The 17,886-nt window shown below is 43.3% G+C and overlaps 1 protein-coding gene across 1 annotated transcript in view; it reads left to right on the top strand.

Moving 5' to 3' along the window:
• LOC114849855 (dachshund homolog 2-like) overlaps positions 1 to 17,564 on the top strand; it is a 31,196-nt gene extending 13,632 nt beyond the window's left edge. The window contains exons 5-13 of the mRNA XM_055502465.1: positions 3,856 to 4,080; positions 5,495 to 5,664; positions 6,015 to 6,120; positions 7,475 to 7,549; positions 9,522 to 9,622; positions 9,858 to 10,005; positions 10,084 to 10,245; positions 10,677 to 10,742; positions 15,966 to 17,564. Of these exons, the coding sequence (XP_055358440.1) occupies positions 3,856 to 4,080; positions 5,495 to 5,664; positions 6,015 to 6,120; positions 7,475 to 7,549; positions 9,522 to 9,622; positions 9,858 to 10,005; positions 10,084 to 10,245; positions 10,677 to 10,742; positions 15,966 to 16,003 (1,091 nt within the window). The 3' untranslated portion in view covers positions 16,004 to 17,564. The remainder of the gene's footprint in view (positions 1 to 3,855; positions 4,081 to 5,494; positions 5,665 to 6,014; positions 6,121 to 7,474; positions 7,550 to 9,521; positions 9,623 to 9,857; positions 10,006 to 10,083; positions 10,246 to 10,676; positions 10,743 to 15,965) is intronic.
• Positions 17,565 to 17,886: the final 322 nt, after the last annotated feature.

Below are 17,886 nucleotides of genomic sequence, written 5' to 3' on the forward strand. Positions count from 1 at the left end.
AGCCCAGACAGCAGAGGCAGCGCGATGCTGGGAACCCTGGGGCCCGGCCTGCGTTAAAGCCCAGCACCATGGATGCAGCGTCCCTCATGGCTGCAGGTCTCCGCTTTACATGAGTTCAACAGCAACAGAGGCCACCGCTGCCGCCTCTGTAGTCTGTATTTGTCAGATTCCTCTGTCCATTCTCACACCTCTACCTTTATCTTCTTTCCTGAGTGTCCCCTGAGGATCGATTACCTTTATTTACCATCGTCCCAACCCGCTTCGTTTTACATAACGAACTGTAAAACATGACGGTGCCTGCAGGGAGGAAAAAAAAATGAATCCACACGTGGAAACCGAAGAAGAGGAGAGGAGTATTATTTAGTATTGAAACTGGAGCTGATCTCATGTCACAGATTGTCTCTCTCACTGAGATCACATTCAACATTTGTCTGAGTGCAAACATATGGACGCACGATAGAGTCCTTGATTACATGCTGGTGTGTGTGTGTGTGTGTGTGTGTGTGTGTGTGTGTGTGTGTGTGTGTGTGTGTGTGTGTGTGTGTGTGTGTGTGTGTGTGTGTGTGTGTGTGTGTGTGTGTGTGTGTGTGTGTGTCTAAGTGCTGGTCAGGTTTCAATAATATTCAGTTTCTTTCTTTTCACTCTGCTCACTGGCTTCCATTTTCATGAAATCATGGTCATATAAGACTTAACTCACTTCACAGGGAATTCTGTAATGAGGTTAATGCAATATACTGGGTTGTTAAAGAAAAGATGAAGTGAGAAGCCCCCTTTTTTCGTACTGTAATCACAGCTGTTTGTTTCTGTTTTTTGCTCAGCTCTTCAGGGCAATCAATTCCCAAACACAATTCAGTGCACGTCACCTGCAAAACCACGTTATGGAGATTATTATTGGAATTAACAAGTTTTAACAAGACTTTTCTCCATCCCCTCACTGCAGCCGGCCACCGGCCCTGCTCCTGGTTCTACTGGAGTTTGTCCACAGTTTCCTGGTGCTGCTGTGGAATGTGTTGGCTTTCCTGCATAATTACAGTTTGTGTTCTGTACGGTCTTACTTGCCTTAATGACTTATGTTACGATTCGATTCTGTATTAATAAACTGAATTGTGCAGACATTTTAGTTAAGCTGTAGTAACAACTAAGCAAAGTTTGCTGTTAGGATGATGTAAAGCCGGAGCCATCTGTGTTTTTCATAGGTGACATGCATATGAACACACATACACACACTCCATCTCTGCTGTGTTTGCGTCCCTGAATTATTAAAAGGAGACAAAACAAAAAGCAAGGAGAGAAGAAAAGAGTGCAACCTTCCTCCTGTTTCCACCCAGACTCTCCTGTTTCTATTTTCCTTTCTCCTTTTTCCATTTCTTCCTTTTTTTCAGCTGACCTGGCAAATGGGCTGATAGAGTTACCCTTCCTCTATTCTCATTTAATTCTCTTTTGACTTGTCGTTTTTTATTTATTCCCTCCCGCGGTTCTTCTGCTTCTCCCACTTTGTGTCTCCTATTGTTTCATTCAGAATTCAGTGATTTTTCTTTTGTAAGTTCGCAGAAAGCTTTCTTTTCATTGTCCGACCTTATTTTCTTTGTAACACACACTCGCACCAGCCTGGGAAACTGCAGTGGACAATGGAGCAAAGGAACAAGTGTGTAACTGAAAAAGAAAAATAAAGTGAGGAAGGACAGAGGGCAAAAAGAGTCATTATGAGAGGAACGGATATTTAGGACGTGCAAAAAAGAAGGAAAAGAAAAGATATTTTGCTGTTTGATGGTTGAAAGTCGATCACTTGAGGTTTGACCTGCTCAGTGACTGTCAATCAGTTCCTCTTTTATTTATAAAATGACAAAAACAGAGATTGGAGCGAGGGAGGACAGTTTGATGTGTCACGAGAAACCATATCTTTGTGACTGGGAGTGAGATATAGACAGGAAAGAAGAGACAGAGGAGTAAAACAAGATGAAGAGCACAAAGAGAGGAGCATTAGCTAATTTAAAGTGGCACTACTTTTATTTGATGTTGTACAAATGTTGCTGTTACTAAACACCGTTATTCAATAGTTTTCTTTAAAACAAATGAAGAATGTTTAAAAGACACTATAGTGTAGTTAATAGTTATAAGGACATTTATTAACGTGTCCTGTAACCAACAGTTACAGTCTTCACCTTTGGACCAATGGGAGGAGATACAGACTTTGACTAGAACAATAATAGTTTAATAAGTGCTTGCAAACATATTATTATGTATTACAACCAATTGATTAAACATGTACTTATGTACATGTAATATTATTACCACTCAGGTGTGGACAGTACAGTAGTTCCATCCAGGATAGTTTGTTTTCTCTGCAGGTTAAAATCCTCTGTAAACTCTTATCTGAATTACACTAAAGGTTAGTTAGAGATCCTAAAATGCTGAAAAATGTAATGGAAAGCATCAACAGCAGTGTTTACAGGTTGTGGTGCATATTTTTAAGGCCTGGAGCCTTAAAGTTGAGTTGACCTGAGCTGTGTACTAGTACGTCACCGTCCCATGTACATGGTGATGTTAGAGTTGTAATTATAACACAGCTTTGGTGAAAAAAAGTGAACTAAAAAAAAAGATATGTACGTTGCTTTTAATCGTATGAAATATTTTCATCTACACGGTGACCTGTGATGGGCTTTGTCATTATTTAATGCCCTAGCAGACAAAAAAACAGAGGTAGACAGAGAGGAAACAGGAAAAGCCCTATAGTGCAAGAAAAGAAAGAAAGTGACAGAGGAGAGAGGCAGGAACGGAGAGGACAAGGCCGGGGAAAAAATAGAAGTGTGTGTTTTTGTGTGTGTGAGAAAGAGAGAGAGAACATCTGCCCATCTGTTTATACTTCTTTTCTTCCCTGGTGTAAATGGCAGAGGGGATGAGGCCCAGCTGTCATCCACACACACATGCACACACACAGCACAGGGAATTCAGTAGGCAATAATAGAGAGAGACGGTTGCTAATTCAAACTAATGGAGGGAGATGAAGATGGATGAAGGAGGGAATGGGGGAGCAGGGAGAGAGAAGTGGCGGGCGAGAGAGGCTGCATTACACTGAGAGAGGGAGGGAGAGAGGAGGCCCTGGGATGAAGGTGTGAACAAAGTGTTTCAACAAAAATGAAAGCTCTGAAGTTAAAAGGTAAAAGTGATAAACATGATGATCGTCCCTGTGTTCGTGCTCCAAGGTCGTATAAAGTACACGATTCTGAATGCAGAGGTAAAATTACCACCAGCAGGACTGATGACGGAGAGATGCTATTGTAACACTAACACAGCCCAAAATGTAATGTAATGGTGCCAGGAAGGAATGAAAACCCATGAACCCTGCTGCTGATGTGAGATCAGTTGTTGATTTTTAAAAGTGACCCACTCCTGGTGTTCAGAAGTGTGACAGAGCAGTGCCTCCTGCTTCTGAGCTGTTTTTTAATATACACATGCTGTAAAAAAGTCGTTAACTCAATCAGGAGCCCTTTAATGCGCCTGCGGTGGTGAGCACCACCTCCCTCACACTGTCAGGCCCCTGCTGCCGACCTGTCTCTGAGCAGTACTCGTGCTACTGCATGCAAAACTTCACAAAACTCACTTCATCACTTTAAGTTGATGAAATTAGACGAAAAAAAGGCCGTCACTGTAATCTGCTTATGTGCTGTTTAATATTCTATATTTATATATAATAAAGGTACATGCATCACGTGTGAACTGGGCGTAATAAGATGGACAAGTCACATTTCCAGTATTTGTTTCCAGTATTTGTCCAGTATATTATATATTTCTGCAGTTTTCCGTCACTTCAGAGGATGAACGTCAAAACAGCCGTGTGTCTTCATCTTTCCCCAGGAGGCAGCGAGTGTTCCTGGGACAAGGAGCGTCTGACCAGCCCTCCTGCTGGAGCACACGGCGGAGGAGGAGGAGGAGGGGGAGGAGCACCAGCAGTAGGAGGTGGAACTGGAGGAGGGGGAGGGGCAGGAGGAGGAGCAGGTGGGAGGGGCCCGGCCATGGGAGCTGTCAATCAGCAACAGCTCCAGCAGCAGCAGCAGCAGCAGCAGCAGCTACTGGCCAACAGTGAGTGCACACATTTACACATGTGAACAGAGATCCAGTGTAAATCCACACACAGACACAAGACGTGTGTTTACAGGGGTGGCAATATTTGTTAATGCACGCCATTTAATCTGTTCCCATCTCCTGTATTAACACTCTGCCTGGATTAATCAGCACACACTCTACTAAATGACTCAATTCATCAATACACACACACAAACAGAGAGACATGCAAACAAACAGAAACACATTAATGCTGGCTCTGTTTCTTATAGAAGTAACTGTTTTGTGCGCACACACATAAGGCAGCGGGAGGCGACAAACACTCACATTGATTATTCTATCACTTCAGTCGTCACGACAACAGCAATCAGTGTTATTGTTTCATTGGAATGAAAGCAGCCGCGGCTGTTTTTTTATGGCAGCTAAGGCGACTCCTCCTCACTGCGTACATTTAGTGGGAGCTTTTGAAAATGGGGGACTATTCCAGGGTCAGAGCGGTGTGAGGTCAGAGCGGTGCAAGGTCAAAGGTTAATGGTCAAGGTTACGCTTTGAGAGAGGTTGTGGTTAAAGCATGAATTAAAGTTAATGGAAAGGCTCCAAGCACGGTCTAAAAACGGTGTTGTTTTTAGTACTTTACGTGCCTGTGAAATTGAAACGAAGAGAAAAGGAAGAGGTGAGAAAGTGAAATAAAGAGACCTAAAGGCAGGAAGGAAAAGAAATGTACAAGAAGGCAACAGGAGAATAGAATCACATTAAAATTTCCGTAAGACAGATAATAAAAAGTGACAGAACACAAAGCAAAAGGGAAGTAACAGAAAAAGATGTACTGTAAATAAAAGAAAAACGCTTTGATCACACACATTCACCTCATCCCACTTTAACCCTTTGTCCTCTACATTTTCGCCCTGTCCTTTCGCCCCCAACCCCCCCTTCACTGCTTTGTCAACTTTTATTAGCGAGACATTTGACACTGACATGACACCTCTCCCTCTCTCCTCAAGCACAGGTTCAGCACAAGTTCACAGACACAACATCACTCAGCGTCCCTCCTTCTGCATCTTCAGCCGTCTGGCTCCACTTTTTCTCAAATACGCAAATGTCAAAATGATAAAACAAATAGAAAATAGGGAGAAGCCATGTCTGTTATGCTCCAACAAATCTCCCATGTGATTATCAGAGCACACAACAATCTGACGGTGTTTTTTATTTTACTGGTAACAAATTCGACCTTGTTGATTTGGACATGAGACAACCGGCAAAAGAACAAGCTTTTTTTTATACATAGAAACCTAAAAAAGATAAATATGTCACAGAATTTGCCACTAGCAATCAAACTAGCTGTCCCTTGTGTACTTTCTAACACCTGTCTCGTTTTGTCAGGTCTTACTTTTAGCTCACCCGTGTGGCTGTGCTTTCTCTGTCTCTTTCTAAGGGTTGGACCTGCCGTTCATGATGATGCCCCACCCTCTGCTACCCATGGGTTTGCCTCCTGCGTCTGTAGCCATGGCGATGTCACAGATGAATCACCTCAGTACCATTGCAAACATGGCAGCTGCAGCCCAGCAGATACATACTCATGTACACCGTGCACCTGTCATCAAGGTAATAAAAACGCTTAAAACAACAGAGGATCCCAGTGGGTTCCTTGAGGATCTCCTACATAAAGTATTCCATTTACAAAACCTTTTATAGGTTCTACAATTTAGAAAGTAAATCATTTAAAATAAAATATATGGTTTAATATTATTCATGATGAATTCAATTTAATGAATTTATTGTTATAGCATTTTAGAGACAATAACTTTCAGGTTTATAGCTGCCATTTCCTGTTGCTGTCAATAATTACCACAGTGGACCAAACAGGCCTCTCATAAGTCGCATCAACAGACTTTTTGTTGAGGTCTCTGCTCACTTGTACACCTTATCATATCCTATTTCTGCCTTTCTTTCAGGAAAGAGTGTGTGACAGTCCCTCCCTCTCTCCGTCTGTGGATGAGGCCAACACTCCTCTGCAGTCACAGCCCAGCAGCTCGGCTTCCAGCTCACCAGAAAGACTGGGTACACACCCCACATTCCCACACCAAACTACTACATTAAAGCTACAGCAGAACAAAGATTAATCAAGTGAAATTGAATATGTGATTGTAAACTAAATATGATATATGATATAGGAAAATTGTGATATGCGTATTTCATTGTTACCTGATACTTGATTTTTTTTTAATTATTGACAGGTGAATAAATATGTAGCCCTAATATCAGTCCACAAACAAATGAATGCATCACCTACAGTACAGGTAGTGAGGTATAGATGGGTTGGTGCAGGCAAACAGTATGTGACCCTTTACTACTAATAGGCAGCAATATCATGTAGAATAAAACTAAATAAAAGCGCAAAACTTCAAAAATACATCAAATTGTTCTATACCCAGATCTGTACTGTACTTCTGTCCTAATTCAGACGGAAACAACTTTTATTTATTGCTTTTATATGACAGCTTTATCTTTACAGATTAAGATTTTACATTTAAAAGATTTGATGAGCTGATGAAATATAATGCACTCTCTTAGATTACACTGTCCAAACATAAAGGTATCTGCCAGTTTAACGTTATTATCTAATGTTGTGTCTGCTGCTTTGTCTCCCACTGGAGAAACATCTTGCTGCAGCTTCAAGCAGTCATTTTGTGTAATCATTGTCAGACATTTCTTCCTTGTTGACAAAATGTAAAAATAAATGAATGTGTTTACTTCATGTTACTTCAAGTCATTACGTCACATAATGAGGAATTGATATAATGAGTATTTGTTGCTTGAGTTTGTCCATAAGGCAGCTCTGAAAATCTCTTTGCATATGACTGTACATTAAAGTCTGTCTACTGTCCACTGATACTTACACTGATCTGTAGCCGTTCAGGCCGAGGCACAGAGCTGGCATGTGTCTAACTCTGTACCTGTTTAGACACACATTTAAATGTGCACCTAAATACAATCTGACAGTTTAACCCAGGGGTCGTCGACCCGCGGCTCTGGAGCCACATGTGGCTCTTTCATCCTTATACTGCGGCTCCATGTGACTTCGGAAAAAAATTTAAATACATTTAAAATAAAAAATTTTCGACACTCAAAATTGCATCGCAGTCGCTGCCGCAGTCGCGCTCCTCCCCGGTTCACACGCCTGACGTGTCCTCACCGCTGCCGGTGTTGAGGATGAACGCGTTTCCTGATTGACTGGTGACCGTCTTCCGAATGGGCACCGGTATCTCTTAGTTACGGCAGCTGTGTAGAGCGGGCAAAAGCTTTGCGTGGTTACGGGTTGCCGACCCCTGGTCCAATCAAATGTAGGCAGGCATACGTTGTGTGCATGCACAAACACACATTCACACAAACTCATCACTCTTTGTTTTAACAGGATTGGTGTCAGCTGATGCAGATGTTGCACTGACCAACACGGCTGCACCCATCAAGAAAATAACAAAGGACAAAGGTTGGACTCACTCACACAGACACACACACATATATGCATGGGGATGTTTCGTCATCGCTGTTAATCTAAACCTTTACCCTTTTTCTCCTGACAACTGACAAATGATCCTCACTTAGGAGGGCTTCCGTCATCTACTGTATTTACACAAAAACGCACAAAGATGGAGTCACTGAAGCCACACAACACGCAGAGAAAAACATACGGCCTCACGCACAAACAGAGGAACAGAAAAGTCAGGATTTTCTGTTGCACTTATCGATCATCTGTCTCCTGAGCAATCAATCAGAGAAACGAAGGCGGGAGTGGGAGAGAGATAGATGGAGGAAGAGGGGTGAGCGAGCAGCGCTAAGTGAAGGAGGCATGGCTAAAAGGGGTCAGGAGGTCACTCACTAAAAGCGTGTGGAGCCTCTCCTCACTCCATCACACGCTTTAACCCTCTCGGTGTTTTCCATTCTTATAACACATTGTGATTTCATCTTGTTCTCCACTCTCCATCCTTCCTCTCCATTCATGCTCCTGAAGCTGCGCTGCAGACATCAGCAGGGGGAATTCTTCTGTCAAAATCAATAAGGGCAAAAAAGGAAAAACAGAATCCCAGGGGAGCATGCATCTTTGAGAACATATGTGCAGTTTGCTGACTTTGACTTGATTTTTTAAAACAGCAGAGTTTTGTTTGATGCTCGGATGAGTTTAACCTACATTTATCCACCAAGTTAACGCTTCGCTGTGATATTTTTGGTAGCAACTTTGTGTCTTCCAAACATCCATTACCGGCTGACAGGTTTCCTAATTATATAATTTTTAATAGTGACACTGACCTAAACACTGGTGCCCTTGAAAACTTTGATGGTAGAAACACTAAAGTGCTGCTATGACACAAAGTTAAGTAGCCTAGTTGGAAAATTAAAAACTTTCACCACTGATCTGGAGTTTGTGTTTACTAAGTGTTTATTCTCTGGTCACTACAGCCAGTTATAAGGAATATTCAAAATGGGGGGAGAAGAAAAACTGAACAAACGTTACATTAACACGTACCTAAAACATGTGATAAGTAAAAGTTTTCCTTTTGAATGTTCCACATACATATCGCCTTTTTATTCATCGTTTGCAGCATTGCCAATTACACCCTTTCATTCCTGTTCAGTCCTCCTTGCTCCATTCTGAGAATACCGTGATATTTGTCCCAAAAGAACTAAAAAACCTAAAGAGATGCAAAGACAAAAGAAAAGGAAAAGTACAGAATACAAAAGTAATAAAAGAATTGAAATCATTTTCTGGCATTTAAAGAAAGAATGAAAACAAATAAAAGGAAAAACTGGTCTAGAGTGGAAATGGGATAAAAATGAAGGGGTAAGAAATAAATTAAGTTCTGACATTGAGTGACAGAAAAAGGAAGGTGGAAAATTAAGATGACGGAAAAACAAGTGTGGAAGTGGAGAAAAATTGAAGATGAGTGATACGGAAGAGAAAGAGGAAGGGCAGAGTGGAGGGATTCACGGATGTAGTGGCAGATAGAGGGTAGAGATTGTGTGTGTGAGTTGGAGTGCGTCTTAATCAGCGTTAATTTCACAGCAGAGTTAACCCAGTTGTCAGAGTTGTGGGCATTAAGGGCTGAGCAGAGACTGTGACGCACCCGCAATGAACACACATACAAATCACGGATGTCTTTAATCCTTGCCAATTAGTACCACACATGATTGTCTGAATACTAACGACTTCAGTGTGTGTGTGTGTGTTTGGTATAATTGATTTCTCTTATGCTGCTTCGTTGCTTTTTATACCTTTGTAAACATCGAAATTTCATAAACTTCACTTGAAGGTTGCGACAGTGAAACACTGACAGAAACACCCTTTGTGTATCTGCTAGAAATGAGTTATTTACCTTAAAGATCACCTCCTCGTTTTATCGTTGTGACCAAATTCGATGTAAAGCAAATGGAAACGTTTCAGTGTTGTTAACGCCTGTTCGCAGAAGACTCTCCGCTGGGACAAGCTTTACCCCCCGGCTTTCCTGCTCCATTCCTGTTCGCTGACGGCCTGTCGTCTGTGGAGACCCTGCTCACCAACATACAGGTCTGACGGTTGAACACGCCTACAACTATGGGGTTTAGAGCAGGATTTTAATGTACAGGTAGAGTAGAGTAGCTCCAGGACGATTTACCGTAAAATGAAGATTTGTGTTTAGATTTTTACAAGCTGATAGCAACAAACAAGGCAAAGCCGTGTGTATAAACTTGAGTTGGGAATGTCACGGTTACTGTTTTGTACATCTTGTCAATTTACTGGTCTGTCTCTGCGTGTTCCTCAGGGGCTGCTGAAGGTGGCGGTGGAGAACGCCCGAGCGCAGGACAAACAGATCCAGGCGGAGAAGCGAGAGCTGAAGATGGAGCTGTACAGAGAAAGAGAGATGAGGGAGAGTCTGGAACGACAGCTCACTTCCGAGCTACAGAGCCGAGGTCAGGAGAGCCCCCCCCCCCCGGATCCATAGGGATGTTACTTCTTACATACTTCTTGCTCCTTCTTTTCCCCGTTAGCCTCAATCCAGAAGCGTCTGAAGAAGGAGAAGAAGGCCAAGAGGAAGCTGCAGGAGGCTCTGGAGTTCGAGTCGAAGAGGAGGGAGCGGGTGGAGGACGCTCTGAAACACTCGTCCTCGCCCTCTCCAGAGCCGCTGCACGTCGCCAACAACAGCAAGAACGGTGCGACAGGATGTCTGGTGCTTTATTTACAGGCTCCTTTCCGTTTCTGGCTGCACTGTTTACTCCAAATCATTTCCACAGCTTTCATTCTTATTTTTTAATCTGTTCTTCTTATATAATTAATTTTATATGTGCTTATTCCTGCCTTGGCTTACATTCCTGCTCTTAATTGTTTCCAGTCACTCAAAATTCAAACATTACTGTGAAAAAAGGAAAAAAACCTTTGAGCAGTTGCTTCATTCAGGATGTATTTCAGATCCGTGTTTTACTTTGATCCAAAAAGTAGATCTAAAAAGTAAATCTCTGCACAAATGTTTGTGGGTTGTCTGTCTTTGTGCAGATTGTTTTTGACCTGCACACAACACTACAATGTTGTTTGCCTCTTGATGGCCGACCCATTGAGGCTGTATTGTCTTTGTGTTTTATACCAGATGCTGCTGTAGCTGAGGATAAACCTGAACTTAATGGAAACCAGCAAGACAACGGCGCTGTACAAGGTACTAGACGGAACACACGCACACAGACACACACACACACACACACACACACACACACACACACACACACACACACACACACACACACACACACACACACAGTATACTGGTGCGATCACTGACACACATCAAAACAATGAAAAAATGAACATGAAGCAAACAGACTCTCAGTCAGGTACGCACACTGATAAGACACGTGGTGTGTGTGCGTGTGTGTGTGTGTGTGCGTGCGTGTGTGCGTGTGTGCGTGCGTGCGTGCGTGTTTGTGTGTCGTGTCGGGGACCCAGGAGACATTAAGCAGACACACACATGTCGTGGCCTATCCCTGATGTCGACCTTATCACCCGTGCTACACTGCATGTAGTGTGTACACATCTTTTTATATTTGTATAGACAAACAAGTGCCACAAATTTGAGCACTTGTCCTCTGTAGGGACAAAGGTTAGTGTTTGTTTTAGGGTCAAAGCAGAATTAAGTTGCAGTTGATGTTAGCAAGTAGGCCTTTGTTAAAGTTAGAGAATGTCCATGAAGTAGTGGTGTGTGTAAAAATAGGCCCAGCTGATAAGAGAACGTTTTGGACAGGGAGGACATTATGTAGACCAGGAAGCCCCTTCTGGAACATTGTGAAATCTGAAAACATCTTCTGAAACTTTGGGAAGAAAAAAAACGCTCTTTTTGTGAACTGAGGACATTTTTGGAAAGTATTTCTCTTTTACGGCAGCTGCAGGACTGCAAAGATGGACAATTGGAAGTTGAGGCCTTAATGGAAAAGTTACAGTATATGAAATGTTTTTCAATGTGAAATGATTTCTTATATTTATTTAAGCGCAAGGATCATTTGGACGAGGGCCAATGTTGTAAATTGGCCATTTCTATTTTATTATATAGAAGAGGCACCATTTGATGAAGGTGAGGACTGTTTGTATGCTCCTTACCTCTACACTAGGGCCGAGTCAAGGTTGAAACTTGGTCCGGGGAAGTTTGAATTAGGTTTAGGTTTGCTTTACGGGCTTGTGGAATACATTATGCCAATAAGGGTCCTCACAAGTACAGCAGGGATGTGTGCGTGTCAGTATTCATGTGCCATCCTCTCTTTCCACCAGCTGTGCTCAGTCCTCCCTGACATTGAAAACCTTCACTTCAAACTCGGTGTGTGTGTGTGTGTGTGTGTGTGTGTGTGTGTGTGTGTGTGTGTGTGTGTGTGTGTGTGTGTGTGTGTGTGTGTGTGTGTGCGGTAGTCGTGCAGTTTAGTGAATGTGTGTTTGACACACACACACTCTGGTGAGACAGGGTACTCTAATTAGCTCTCTCTCTCCTCTTTAGACCCCTTTTAGATCCCTTCACTTCTGCAAGCCAAGCACTACCACACACACACACCCATACACACACACACAGACCCACCTGATTTCATTAATGTTGATTGGCCCAGTAGGACCCCTTTGCTGCCTTGCTCACACACACACACACTCATCCCTCCTGCCATAAAAGCATTTTGCACCTAGGGTGGTTTACTCACTCTTATACACACAAACACACACTCGTCTCCCCTGCCTCTCACCTTCCACACTCTTAATTAACAAGTGAGGTGAAAACTGCTGAATACAAAGAAAGACATCGCATTACAATCAGAAACAGAGGGAGAGCAAGAAGAAGGAGGGGAAGGAACGAGAGAAAAGACCAGGTTCTCCTGGTTGTTGGAAGCTGACCGGACTAATTGGTCATAACAAAATGGAAGAAATTGAGGTAGGATGAGATGTGAGCAAATGGAGGAAAAGGACAAGAGATTAATGGCTGAGATGAACAAATAAAATAAAATCTAAGGGTGTAGACTAGTGTTAAAAAAGACAAAAAACTGGCTGAAAATGAGACAGGAGTGAAATCTGATTTACGGAGTAAAGGATGGAGGAGTAAAAAGATGGAGGTGGGACCCCAGGGATGAAGTGGGAGAAGAGTCGGAGAAGGGAAGAGCAGAGAACTACGGGAGGGCGAACCTTTAATAGGGTGAAAAGAGGAAGAACAGATGATCAAAGGAGAAAACTAAAAAGATAAAAATTTGTTCTACCTCTTTAAAAATAAAGATAAATAAAGCATAAAAATGGGGGATTAGGAAAACTGAGGAGAAAAGAAGGAGGTGAAGTGGAAAATCAGGGGAACAGAGGCACAAGACAAAAGCAAAGAGGGGAGTAAAAGAAAGGAAAAGGGGGGATGTACCCCAAATGAGGAAGAGGAAAGAAAGGAGGACAGGAGGGAAAGCGGGGGGAGGAGGGGGAGGAGGGGGGGCGTGCTGATTTCCTGGGACAGGGACTTGAAAAATGTGACCTTGTTCCAGGACCTGGTGACATTTCCTCCACCCGGCTGATAGACTTTTAACAAGGCAGGTCAACGTCATTTTTAACCAGGACAACACACACACACACACACACACACACACACACACACACACACACACACACACAGCCGGGCGCCTAGGTGTGCTTTTTACGGTGACAGATGGGGGCGAGAGGGGAAGAGAGACCGGGTTGAGAAGTGGGACCCACAAAAAAGGAGGAGGAGAAGAAAAAGATATATATATTTATTTTACAAAGGTCTGCCTTCATGTGTGTGTGTCCTGGTAATAGGACAATAATAAATATGCTCAAACCTAGATTTATACAATTAATCAGATTTCCACAAATGTATGGGCAGCACACGCTCCAGACCAGGTGAACACAGAGTCTCAGGGTTCAGTACTGGGTTGTAGTTCTTCTTCTAGTTCTAACTTCACAGTAGTTGTATTTGCACATGTGGAGAACAGCAAAAGTAAAAGCAAAAATCAGACAACACTAAAACTTTCAGACTCACGGGAACTGAAACACAGGCTCAACATAAAACGTAGTTTTACACAAAACATTTATTCAGCTTTATATTTTATCCAGTCAATTTATTCTTAACTGGCAATAATTAATGGCTGATGAATAAAAATAGACAATGTGTGAACCAGAAACCATGAGAATTTAAATTCAGCGTCTCTAATACGCCGGCACCACTTCGCTGCCACCAAACAGCTGATCCTCACAGTTTGATTCGCCGAACTGAAGTTTTTAACTTCCAAGATTAAAAAGTCAAACGAGTGCTTTGCTCCCTGCGATCATGATGTGGCCATTCATTACAAGTCGCAGAGAACAAGCAGACAGAGTGCAGAGATCTCACCTGCCCCTGATCAGACATACACGGTAGCGGTGCCTTCAGCGCAGCAGCTGTCAGACGGACTTTAAGGACAGAGCGGAATCAAAGCTGCTTTAAGTTTTTAAGTTTCAGGACAGAATTTAAACACCAGGCCAAAGCTGCTGCCTAAAGGAGAAACAGAAAGGACAGGAGAGGACAGAGAGAAGAATGGGTCGGGATAAAAATAATATGAGCGTAACAGATAGAGGACAGGAGGGAGCAGAGGGGAGGCGAAGAGGAGGAGGAGGAGGAGGAGGGATGCATGTAGAATAGAGGGATGAAAGGAGGAGAGCAGGGGGTTTGAGTGGATCATGGAGTGATAAAAATAGGGAAGGGCAGGAGATGAGAGGGATGAAAAGGAGGGAAGGCAGGGAATATGAAGGAGGAAACGAGCAGGAGATGAAAGAGAAAATTTAAGAAAGTTTTTTTATTCCAACACCTCGAGACCACGAGCCTGTTTTATACCAAAAAAACCAAAGAATGATGAATAGAGGACAAAATGAGAGGGTAAGATGATGACGATTAAAGAGCTGAGGAGGGCACGTTAAAAAAAAAAAAAAGAAAGAGGCAGGAGAAGGAGAAGTGCAGGATGGAAAGATGAGAAAGGAGGGAGGGCAGGTTTATGGTTGCTGTTATGCAGAAATGTAAACACTTTGCAACGTTCGCAGAAAACAATGACACCGCGGGGAGAGGAAGGTGCGCTCGCGTGCGCCGGCCGGCTGCGTGTGTGTGTGTGCACGGGCGCCTGTGTGTGTGTGTGTGTGTGTGTGGGTGGGTGGGTGCAGCAACAGCACCGCGGGGAGCGGAAGGAGAAGGACGGAGGTGAAATGAGAGAGAGGGAGAGGGAGGCGAACGGGGCGAGCGCCGACCCCGGCAAAATTGGAGATATGAGATTCCTATCGTAAACGGACGCCGCGTGAAGGGAGAGCCCCGGCTTTAATAATGAGGAGAAGCACCGAGCGTCGGACGTGAACCAAACATCAAGTGGAGTCTGTCGGTCGGAAGCAACGAGTGAAATGGTCCAGGTCACGCTCCTGAAGGAAGGTCTCTGTGGCCGGAGCTCAGTGGGAGAACATGCGCTGACCACATTCACTGGGCTGCGTCCGAAGGAGCTCCGGTCAGCACCGCCTCCATGGTCTAAGTTCTATTCAGAACGTGGATAAGCTCCGCTTTCTAAGCACCCGTTCTTCCAGTTGATGCCCTGTGCAGTTTCAGGTCCGCGTTTCGCTGCTGCTGACTGAATTGCGATACGAACCTAAAGCTGCCTATGGGTGAAATACAAGCAATCGGTCAGAGAAGCTAAACAAAACACAAGCATCGTCCTGAAGCAGGCAGGACGTTGACCGGATGGACCAGACTGAACAGCAGCAGCCTCACACTGGGCTTTATGGCCCGATGACACAAAGACGGGCCTTGACCAAAGTCATGGATCTGTTCATTTCCCGAACATACTGTACAAGCTGATCTGTGACTCAGTGGAGGTGATGTCATGGTCTACGCTGATGATAAAACACGATGGCACCAGGCAAATAAGCTCAGCGTGCACAGAAGTTGAACCAACTACTATTCACTTTCATCTATATTAGGGCCGTATGTTACAAAACCTTTGCACGTCACACACACAAATAATGGATGGGTTCAAACAAACGGCGCCACCTAGTCTCATACTGTATTCATCTTCTGGTGTCAAACCCAAATAGTTCTGAGTGTGTCATTTACCTGCTGTTTCCCTGTCTTATCGTATTTGTGCAGATAAACTCTGCCTCCTGTCCTGTTGGAGCTGCCGCCGCATGTGCTGTTTGGTTTTGGGCTGTTTTAGTAAATAATGTCTCCCCTCGCTGCTCTCCATGTCTCCCTGATGATGTCATTTGCACAGCATCGGCTCCTTTTCATCTGTTTGTATTCACTTGACTCACAAAGGGCACCAAATGTGTCCAATGTGACTAATGGGAATGGATCTTTTACATTTTGCACAGCTGCAGCTACTGATTCTCGCGTATGTTTTTCTATCCTACCTAGACTCCCGACCATTTCTGAAGACCCCCATGATGTTTTAGAGAGACTCCAGAAGCCCTGCCTGCCCCCCCCCCACAGCACAGAAGTCCTCCACCAGCCTGTTTCCACATCCTCCGTCACCTTGGCAACCACCTCCCCGGGCGGGATTCGATCCTTACTAACGCGCAACCTTTTTGGCGTTGCCACAACAAAGCGAAGACTAGAGACACGCCTCTTATTTGGACTTGTTCTAGGGGTCGTCTCGCCACCTTTTCTCCTTTTTAAACAAACTTCTCTCCACTCACTCCTCTCCTCCTCACTACAGCACCCACTCGCATCCCTGTTGTAGCTCTGAAACTGAAACCTAAAAGTGATTCTGAGGCAAAGGTGAGGAAAAACGAAAAGTCAGGACGAAGATCAGCAGACGCCGTCGAACTGTTTGATTGACAGCTGAGGTTTTTTAAATGGTTGGTGCTGACTAGACAAGAATGGTTTTATGAAAGGACAAAGTTCTTATTTATGTCCCCTAATGAGACAGAGAGAAAGCTTCAGCCTCCTGTCTGAACGTCAGAGCTTCACTCGGCCTCACTGGCTGTCGGCAACAGAGGAGCTCAGGAGTGGAAGAAAACCTGTACAAATTTATAAGGAATAAAAGTTAAGACAACTGGAGGATAACAACTTGAGGCTATTTCAGTCTCTTGTGTTTCATTCATTTTTGTTTTTCCATACAGGGACTGAAAAGAATGCATGGGAAAATGTTGTTATGTTGTCATTTGGCTTATTTTATCCTCCGTACACTCTTCACCCCAACTGCTTCCCTGTCTTTTACTCTTCCTCCTTTTAGATTCCTTCCTTTTCCTTTTCCTTTTTCTTTTTTTTTTATCAGCGCTTCACTTTTTTGCTGAATTCTCTTCTTTTTGTTGACTTATTTCAAATCAGTTTCTCTGTAAGGAGGCATTACTTCTAATGTTGGATGCAGCTTTTCAATGTATGAAGTATTTTCTATCACCCCTAACCTGTGAAATCAGTTTCTGAAACAATGCAAAAGAAAGAAAATTATGACAATGGAGTGATTTTTAGACAAAGCATATTCTAAAGGTACGAACTCTCCTCCTGGACTTTGCCTTTTCATCGTTCCTATGACCCTCGAAGTAGAAGTCGGGTTTCTAGTGTTTGTCAAATTAAAGACAAGGAGCACTTGATCTGTCCAAATAGAGTTTTTTAAAGCAACTCCACTGATGAATTGCCACATTTTTCACCAGTTCAGTAAAATTTATGAGCTTGGATGAATTTGAGATTGTTCTAAAAACAAGCGCTTCTCGTTCACCTCAAACACCAGAAATGTTTGAATCCTCGTTTTCTGACATACTAAGAGTGCAGACTGTTGTGTTGCAGTTTTGTTTATTCCACTGCGTGTTTTATTTGTTTATTACTATTTGAAACGTGTACGGGAGGAAAGAGGGAGGGTCTGGGTTTGGGGTTAAAGTGATATTCTGTGTAGATAAAAACAACATTGAGCATTTCCTTCCGTTCTTTTATTTTATTGTTTCTCCTGATGATCTCTCAAAGTCTGTCACTGTTCTCTGAGTTTGAGCTGACTGCAAATATACAGTATAATAATGACTGCTGTCTGGTGGTGTCTCCCCCAACACACACGTACTGCATATATAGTAACATTAACAAATATATGTACAACCTCTACACTGAACCCACTTTGTTGCAGTGACTGCCGTGCGACCACATGAATTCACACATGTGGCTGAGGACACAGACTCCAACCATCTATTTTTTTATTTATGCTGTTGTAGGACTTGTGTCCAGTCTGTGTAGGTACAATGCTTCCAATCGCTGGGATACAGCGAACAACGTTACATCACATTAAAACCCTGCAACCCCAACATAAAAGACGGCTCAGAGAGAATCAGCAAGTGATGGTGAAAAGTCG

The sequence above is a fragment of the Betta splendens genome, chromosome 2 (assembly GCF_900634795.4).
Source record: "Betta splendens chromosome 2, fBetSpl5.4, whole genome shotgun sequence".
Taxonomy (NCBI): domain Eukaryota; kingdom Metazoa; phylum Chordata; class Actinopteri; order Anabantiformes; family Osphronemidae; genus Betta; species Betta splendens.